At 43.2% G+C, this 9,765-nt stretch overlaps 1 protein-coding gene across 1 annotated transcript in view; it reads right to left on the reverse strand.

The window, feature by feature from the left end:
* The window catches only part of nkain2 (sodium/potassium transporting ATPase interacting 2), a 96,813-nt gene that overhangs the window by 19,040 nt on the left and 68,008 nt on the right, over positions 1–9,765 (reverse strand). The window contains exon 5 of the mRNA XM_017409269.3: positions 8,453–8,653. Within this exon, the coding sequence (XP_017264758.1) occupies positions 8,453–8,653 (201 nt within the window). The remainder of the gene's footprint in view (positions 1–8,452; positions 8,654–9,765) is intronic.

Below are 9,765 nucleotides of genomic sequence, written 5' to 3' on the forward strand. Positions count from 1 at the left end.
GATTTGTTAGAACAATGACAATACGGTTTCACGTGGCTCTGACAGTCTTACAATCTGGATCAGTGGTGTCCAATCCTGGTCCAGGAGGGCCACCGTCCTGCATGTTTTAGGTGTTTCTCTTCTTTGAAACACTTTTCTTCTGCAGAACCTGAAGACCTGCTGAAGAGCAGAGAAACATCTAAAACCTGCAGGATCGTGGCCCTCCAGGACCAGGATTGAGCACCACTGATCTGGATTTTCTCTGTGAGAAGCAACAATGATACTTCTATTCGTTCCTTATCTCCAAGGCAGTAAGTGGACACAGTTAACAGAACACTGCACATAGACGATGTCTACACATGAAAGCATGTTTTCATCACATTGGCAGACATTCGGACTCCCAGCAGGTTTTCTCTGGGACGCTGTGACATTCACTGACCGTAACATCAATGATCATGACACGATTTCTTGCCTCTACCTGAAGAACTTTGACTGTGTTTGCGTTGTGCCATTATTATTTGGATCCACCACAGTGCTGTGAAACAATAGACAACGTGAGGGCCGCTTCAGACCCAAAGCGATGACGGCACTGCTGTATTCTGAAACCTGTTCATTTCAGCGGGTTGTGCCGTGCGACCACGGTTTCCTGCTGAGCCGGCCATTGCCCGTGGTTTGATGATAACTCTTACGTCGTTGGGTCACTGTGACAAATACTCCCTCAGCCAATAAATAAAATACATTCTCACAGCCTACAACACTGGGTAAGAAACTGTGAGCTCCCTGATTGCCAATATTTCCAATATTAAAGTTGTAAAATCTTTATCTATTAGTTTTTTTTTCTGTATTCATCAACACTCCAACAAGCACTGTTTATGTTGCATTTAATCTGTAAGCTTTAAGTTCCAACCCATCCTGAACCCGTCTGAATTTAGTTTTCATAAATTCTGGAGCTGTATTTTGACATCTGCACAGGAGCTCTCCTGTGGCCAAAAACATCCATGACTACCAGGTCTAAAACCCTCGCCGACGACAGATAATATTAATTAAAAATCTCATCCACATCTGCCTGCATTCATTCCAACAGCGCACAAAGTGGACTGAGGCAGGCACAATGTGAGCGACGATGGGCGGCGAAACAATGTGCGTGACCAAGAATACAGTTTTGCAAGCAGTGCACACAAACACAGGCTGCTCAAAACGCAGCAGCACGGCTCGCTGGTCACTTTGTCACAAGCACTCAGAATTCAGTGAGACTGCAACTAAAAAAGTGCCCGATTTTCAGCTAGTCTCCAACCGTCACAGCCCAGTGTGACAATACCCTTAACTAAACGCGACTCAGTCAGTAATTAAATGCCAGCTAATAACAAATGTGCATTTTAAACAGGCAACATATTTTCTATTACCTTTACAGTGTTGCTACAAATAGAAGAAAACCAATTCATCAGCTTCGACTGTAGACTATCTCTTCGGCTATTATTAAAGGGTGAAAAATGACATTACAACTCTCAAACATACTTCATTTCCCGTTTACAGGCAGCCCTATGAATGATTTGTTTCTAATTTATTAAATGCTACACAAGCCTCAGAATGAAACAATAAAAAGCTGGTCTCTAAAGCAGATTTCCATGTCAGATAAATACCATTTACACATTCCCCTCAGACTTGGTGCAGCCGGTATCTTAGATTACTCTGGAATATGACACCAGATCAAACACTCTGGGAGGCACTAATAGTGTACCAAAGCAATGACACTTCAATATGATCAGTTATAGTAGTTTGGACCAAAACGGCACACTGTTAGGCCAGACAGCAACAGCTTTTACCCTTGGTACAAAATAAATAGACTTATTCCTTTTGGTTTTTAATTAAATCGGCTGTTGTTTGCAACCAAAGTAAGCTATAATGCAACTGCTGTCAGGTCCATTTGCTCTGCAAGTACTTTTTTTTTTTTTCCCCTCGCCTTCTTGCAGGGAAAAGCTCTCATCAAAGCCTTACAGATGATCCTTGGCGGAAATGTTCAAGAATCCCATAAAGATGTAGAGGAGCGGTACATCTTCAGTGTGCAATGTTGGCAAGGGGATCCCATTAAGCTAAAAAAGATTACTGAATCATCATTCTTTCCAACAATAATCAAGTCCCAAATGCTCACTTGGCAGAGACACTGAGAGCACCTGGTAGTTTTGAAAGCAGCGCGGGGAGAAATTAGTTGAATGTCAAACAGCTGGTGTTCAGTAAGGGAGGAAAATCGACACTTCTGTGTTCTGCATAGACGGTGCCCAGAGAACTCGGGGGGCTTGCGTCGCGGGATGAGACCTTTGGAAAGCAGAGACAGATGCCAAGGGGGAGAGCATCTGTAGACCTGCCACCCAGGGGCTCGGTTTGTCCTCCAGCAGAGAGAAAGGTGAGGCTGCCTTTTGCCAAAACAACTGCAGCAGAAAGTGCTGACGGCTGCGCATTTTTCACCTTCGTCGCCTCTGGAATTAAAAACATTTAGATGCTTGGCGGCCTTTTCACATCGTCACACCATCCTATTTCCAGTTTCTTTAGCTCCCAAACATTCCTAATATTTTCTTGCTGACTTTTACTTGCAGTGAATCTGTTTATCAGCTGCACTGCTCTGACACATTATTATTATTATTATTATTATCACCAGGCAAATGTTGCACTGGGCCTTCTTGTGCTGCCGTGCAGATCTGAACCGCGGAGGCACAGATTCCACGAGCTCAGAAGGTTTTTAAAGGTGAAGCCTCTGACTGGAATAAATACTCAGTACAGCCCAAACACTACATGCCATCTGAGCACAGGGAAGTACTGACAAACTAAGCAGAAAGCTGAAGCGAATTCTTATTTGAACTGCAATGGATTGTTATCACATTATCAACATGCACAGTAATAACATCCCAAAAGACTGCTTAGAGCCAGCATGTCAGTATTATGTTTGGTCAGTCCAGTTGACTCCCATTGGCCTTGATGCCCACACCGAGTTTAGATGATTGCAGCTGCGATGCAAAAAACATGGAGGATGTCGTGAGCTTTGTGATGACAGACAACAGAGAAGTAAATAAAATGTGGGCTAATAACAACTGCAATATTCAATAATATTATCACAATTGCTTGTTAGCGATCCTTTAGCCTTCCTGTACATTTAGTTTAGTTTAGTTAATCTTAGCTCATATTTTAGATGTTGTTAGGTTGTTAGATTGTTAGATTCCTAATTGTTGTATAGCTCAGCTTTAACTTTATCATGATTTCATTTAGATTATCTTAGCTACTATTTTGACTGTTTTAGCTCATGTTTACATATGTTTAGTATCATGATTTTATTTAGATTACCTTATATTTCATTAAGATTATACATGATTGATGTTTTTACTTCTGTATCTCTATATTTGATTATGATGTTTTTATGATGTTTGGTATGATGTTTTTATCTGTATTTGATTATGTACCTGATTGTTGTTTCTGTGTTGTAAAGCACTTTGAATCACCTTGTTGTGGAAAAGTGCTGTATAAATAAATTTCACTTCACTTCACTTGTTTTTTTAAAATATTTTGCTGCTTTTGCTTTTATCGCCCACTGCTACGAAAGGCAGTGAGTGTGTGTGTGTGTGTGTGTGTGGGAAACCCAGAAAGTAATCCCATGATGTCCACCTGCAGCTGATTAACTTTTGGCATCAGTGAGATTCAAGACGCTAATCGACGTTAGAAAACACAAAATGGCTGCAACTCAGTCAAATTTACAGACATGGAGCCAGAATTTGTTGTGGTAGTAGCTGAGAGTCCTCCCCATCACATAACCAGATCAGGCGAGATTTTTGTTCAAAACTCTGACCTGAAAGGCGGCGGGTGATATGTACTCCTTTAAGGATCGCTCTTTTCCATTATGTATGTTTTTGCGGAGCTGATTTTGTTTGCTGGTCCACCAGGTCTTAGTGCTTTGAAACCCCAGCAGAAGGTGATGTTTTTAGTCTTTGCCTCCATCTTGCTTTTTTTTTGTTTAAAATACCACCAGGGTAAAACTAGTATGGTGATATTAAAATAGCGTCCCAATAAAAACTCCTAAAAGTTTTCAAATGGTCAGGTTTTCTGGTGTCAGTTTCAGTTCTGGATTTTATTTGTTTTAGTCTGAGGTGCAGGCGGTTTAGATGTGTTTCCCAGACTGAACGCTTTGGACTTAGAGGACATTTTCTTTTGCTAAAGATCAGATCAGATCAGATGTCCTGAGTTACCCTCCTCTGCTCAAAAACACCCGGGTGCCTAACACCCAATGGCCTCGCTATCCTTCCATCATCTCGTGATAATCCCTTCGCACCAGAAAAGGCCACACAAGTCCTGCAGCGCCGGAATCCAGCCGTCTCTCTTCAGCTTCAAGACCTGCCCGACGTCTGCCGCCCTTCGACACACGCCGCTGTAACGAGACGACCGCCGGAGAGCTTCCCTCACCCGTCCTGGGTTTTAACGCCGCGGCCAACGGGTTTCGTGTCGGACACATTACTCTGTGACGGAGGGCACGTTCGTTTGAGATGAAAGAATCCACTGCGGCGGCGTTATCATTGCACCGCGACAAAGGCGTCACATCCGCTGGATTGAATCTGTTTGTGAGCCGAACTCAAAAGCGGCATCCCGTTCCGTCTAACCTCGCCGACAAAAAAAAAAAAAAAAGACTTGTAATGAAAATATTTTTTGTCAGCAAAGAGCGGCACTAAAAGCAGAAATAAACAAATCTCTGAAATGCTTCGGGGATTACATCTAATCACTTTTGTGGGAATTTGTTTGAACCGTACACAGATCTTACAGCAACAACAAACAGAGCTGTTGGAAACCGCATGTACCTCGCAAGATGTTGGTTTTCACCCGGCGTACGCAGTAATTTTCAATACTTTTTGTTTGTTTTTAATTGATCAGGAAGTTTCGCTGCTACCTGGAGACAAACAAACGACAACAACAAATAAAAAGAGGGGTTCAACTTATTCAGCAAATATGGGATTAGTGCGGTGGAACGCAGCGATCGCTCTGCCTGACTGACATTCAATTCTCCAGTATTGTTCTTTCTGTTTTTCTTTTTACTTCCCTGACTTTTTTTTTTTTTTGAATGACAAAAAAAACCAAGATAAGCTGTCTGGATCGCTGCTGTGAATACAGCTGGGCCCCGGAACTTGGCATTATGTTCAGGGTTCGCTGATATTCAATTCACGTCACACCTGAAAAAAAGAAAAGAAAATAATAATTTTTTGCACACTAATGACTGCTTCTCTGCAGTCATCAGTACAAGGAAAAGAAGGACTGGTAAGAAATTTGCAGCGTGTTAAACATCATGTTCTGACGAGATTTACTGACAGAAACAATATGATGCCTTAATGGCTTTATGAGAAATTAGCACTTTAAGAGTCCCTTTTTATCACCTGCTGCAGAAAAATGAATGTTTTTGCCTCTGTGTGTGTGTGTGTATTGGTTTTTGTGTGGTCTTAACAAAATATCTCGTAACCACTGGCTGAATTTCACTGAAACGCCCAGAATGTAATTCTTGGCTGCACGTCTACAACTGAATAACTTTTGGAGTCAGTCTGATTGAAGATGGCTGCCACAGCTAGTCGACCTTAGCTGACACAAAAAAACACCTGCCGTTGTTAAAGTGAGGACCAACAAGTGCACGGCGTGTTAAAAAGTGGGCGTTAATGTTTACCGGTTTGTAACTAAAAAGGTCAATCTCCTGACCACCCTCAAGTCGGGTGTTTGTAAAGTGTTTAACACGCAAACCAGTAGTTAACGGTCTTTTTTTTTTTAATCACACAAACCTGTAATCCTTCATCGCCGAAGTGTGTGTGTGTGTTTCTTCCATACTCCAAACAACAGTAGGTGATTCCACTGATTAGTTCCTCCACTTTGGTTAATCACTGCAATTACTGCACCACTGAGCCAGCAGAGAGGCCTCGTCTTAGGTCTTTCTTTTCTTCTCTTTTTTTAATGAAATCTAATTTAATTATCACTTTCCCCGCGCTATTAGCAGGTAAACCACAGGTGAAAATAACAGTGATTAAAGATGTCCCCGATGTGCTGCAGTGGCCCACATTTCTTTAAGAACTCCAGATTTCAGTACAGATTATTTAAAAAAGGACTAATTTACTGTCATGGTGATGCCGCAAAACTAATCAGTAATGGTTCGAGTTAGTAAAATGTTTAAAGTGAGTCACGAGACGAGCTGGATAAATAAGACGTGAGACTCAAAAAACATGTTTTTTGGTTTTTCCTCTTGGGATAAATGTTCTCGGGCTTTCTGTGGAATCATTTCAAAGATGCGCTGTGCAGCCAGTGGTGTTGCCGAACTTCAAGCCTCGAACTCTGTAAGCCACAGGGAGAAAATCAGACAGCCAGCGAGCCAGCAAGAACACAAACTAGCCCGCCGCGGGCCCCGAAGGCCACCGATCCGAGCGAAGTCAGGCTCTGCGTAAGAACCCGACAGCCCCCGCGCCTCGGCGCCCAGCCTTCCCACCCCGCGCACGTCTTCGGTTTCTTTCGCTTTTAATGTCTCCATCCGCGAGACGCTGAAGTTTTCAACATTCCCAGAAACAAGCAACCCTTCCATCATTTTTTATTTTTTCCGCTCTGCAAAAAAACCAGGCAGCTAATTAGGACCGGTTTTCTTAAAGCACCGTGTTGCAGTCCAGTGAAACACTCACTCCTCACTTAGTGCGGTACCTTAAACCAGCCATCCAGTCAGCCGGTGAACCCATCAGGCTGCTGAGTTTGGTGCTCAGGGAACATGACAGTGTTTCAGCACACCAATTACAGTGAGACAGCAGTAAAGCTGTTTGTTAGCTTGGCTCTCAGCCGCGCTATAAGCACCGCCATCGATTGACAGCGCAGAGACAGGGGGCTTGTGATGAGAGGGGAAGACGGGCGGGATAAAGACGTGGACAGAAAAAGAGGCTCCCGCTTCCTGCTGACGTAAGCGTGCGCACAGTCAGACTGCCCTGTTCGTCACAGAGAGGGCTGAGGTGGAAAGTGTCCGCCTGGAATCCGCTGTCCGATCCTCCTGATCGTCACTGACGAAGCAGGAGGAGGAAGGGTCGGGAAACCACGCAAAGCTGGGTTTAAGCAACAACGAAATATGAAAAGAGACACAAAGGAAAAGACGTGGGGGGGGGGCTCCAGCCGGGTGCCTGTTAATGATAGAGTGATGTTGTAAGCCTAACGGGTGCTTTTATTTACCCTTTAAAGAGAGACCACAAAAATCAACAGGTTTACGGCCGGCAAAAATAACTGCACGGCCCACGGCCAACTTAATGTACCGCCGAGTGTAACTGTATAGATCATCAGCGGCGCAAATATACGCCCGGCGCCGAAATTTATTGCTCCGTGATTTAGCGGCACAAATCTGCAAGCAATAGGTTTTTTTTTTTTTTTCTTTTGGGAGAAATCAAATCAAATCAAATGAGGCTTTTTAAATCAAGAGAAATCCACGAGGAGGTCAAAACCTCCGAAGGGAATTTGTTTGACGTAATAAAAAGTTCACTAAACTTTATTTAAAAAAAAAAAAAAAAAATTTACAAACAACCTTTTAGGGCCGATTTGGGTTTAGGTTGGGCTAATTAAGTTTGATAAACGTGTTAAGTTTGAAATGAATTGTCAGATTTGTTTAAAGTTGGACGTTTCAGTGACACAGTGATCTGTGTCAGAAGTGCGAATGAAAACTTATCTGACTTATTTTTTCCAAAGCTACGCTAACTCTGCTCCACTTATTTTGTTCTTCGCGGGGATTTGGATTGTCAAATACGGGAACACAGCACAAACACGCCTGATGGGGACAAAGTGATGCAAATTACGGGCCGAACGACTCGAAGCCCGTCGTTATGTTAGCTTTAACGCTATAAAGCTCCTCACACAAACCACGCGGACACTCTCCTAAAACAAACGGGACAATATGGTCGATTAAAACATCGTGAGGGGCCACGAATATTTGAAAGAGTTGGCTGAAATGAATAATTCAGCATGAAAAGCATAAAAAAAGGGACACTGAGAAGAATATAAATGGTTCAAACTTTCATTTATGGCTTTAAAACGAGCAGGAATGTGCATTAAGCTTAAATTACTTAACACACAAAAAGGGGTTTTCATTCACTCAGCTTTTTAATGTTTCGTCCCTGGCACGTAATCGGAGTCTGGCTTTTATTTGTTTGCGTCTGCAGCGTTACTGCAGTCGTGGCTTTTGATTAGTTGCTGCTTTTATAGTTGAGAAATACATAAAGCCTTCCTGGAGTTGGTTATTTTTTTTTCATTTTGCTCTTTGAATACATTTCAAATTAGAAACATGAACGTCTCCAAGTCGCTGCGTTTTGTTCTTTACAGTAGCACTTGCTGCGAACGTCGGATTATTTCGATCATTTCAAAGACCTTTAGGAAACCATATGGACCCAACGCGCCACGTGCTTGAGTTTGATGTTCCAGTGCAGTCTATAAAACATTTAATACTCACAGCCAGCAGTATCTGCAGTGAGGAATGAGCCACTTCTATGAACTGGAAGTCCAGCAGGCAGCCAGATATAGATATATATCGGTGGTCCTCGGGTGCCCAGGAGGGAGGAGGGGTGACGGGTGTCACCCTGCACCCGGGGCCGTTCTCCATCCACCAGGAGCGATGCATGGACAGGTTGAACGTCAGGACAAGGTCAGACTCCTGCAGGGGCAGACACACACACACACACACACACACACACAGACACGCAGACAGACAGGTGGTGAGTTGAATTACACCCTCAGACCGAGGACAGACGATGCTGAATTCTTTCAGCCATCGAACCCGAGCGAGAGCTAAAAATAGCTGTGTGGGATTTGTGACGCCGATGATGCGCGGGGGGGTCGCTCGGATCAGATGGCGAGCCGTTCAGATGCAAGACGGACATTAAGAAAAAAAAAGAAGAAGAAAAGATAATAATGAGGGGAGGTCAGAGTGAGAAAACGACGGCAAAGAAAAAGGAAAAAAAAAAAGAGAGCTCGGTGCCGAGTTGGGTTTTTCCTCATGCATTAAAAGATGTCGAGGCTTTCAGCCGCAGAGGAAGAGGAGCGGCTTTCTGCTCTGGTGTCATGAAAGGGTCAGTAACTAAAACGCTGCTGCTTTGGAAAAACTTTGGTTCTCCTGGTTTACTTGGGAGGAGAAACCGACAGTGATGGAAATGAAGTGGTAAAAATACAAACACAGATTTACCACTGTGGATCAGACCTAATCTCTGTAAGTACTAAATAGACTGCCATAAAATCTGCCTAAATCATAACAACTTCATCGTTGGATTTTCCTTATTTTACTTTATTTCTTTAACCCTTCTCCATTTGGCTTGAATCAGCCGCCCTTTACACCAAATCTGCATTATTATTCACATTTAGAATGTGAAGCGACCACTTTCAGCTGCACCTTTTGTCTTATTTTATCACATTAAAGCTACTTCCCCTGCAGTCACCAAGCAAAGCGCTTGTTTACGCCACATATTTGTTTGTTTTTTTAATTCTAAAAGCCTCAAAGACGCCCCAATCAATCAGTTATGAGTGGCTTAAATAATGCACACATTAACAACTCCACTTAGTAAAAAGAGACGTGTATTATTCCGGAGGCAGCCGTGCAAACCCCACAGACATACATCACACAGGCTCACGAGCTAAACTAAAAGCCCCGGTGCTCTTTAAATGATCGCCAAAAGCAAAATGACTTGTACTCTTAAACGGCAAAGCGTTATGAAAGTTCTTATATTTTATGCCACCGAAACGAGAGGGGGGGGGGGGGGGGGGGGGAGCCCA

Source organism: Kryptolebias marmoratus, linkage group LG19 (assembly GCF_001649575.2).
Source record: "Kryptolebias marmoratus isolate JLee-2015 linkage group LG19, ASM164957v2, whole genome shotgun sequence".
NCBI lineage: Eukaryota > Metazoa > Chordata > Actinopteri > Cyprinodontiformes > Rivulidae > Kryptolebias > Kryptolebias marmoratus.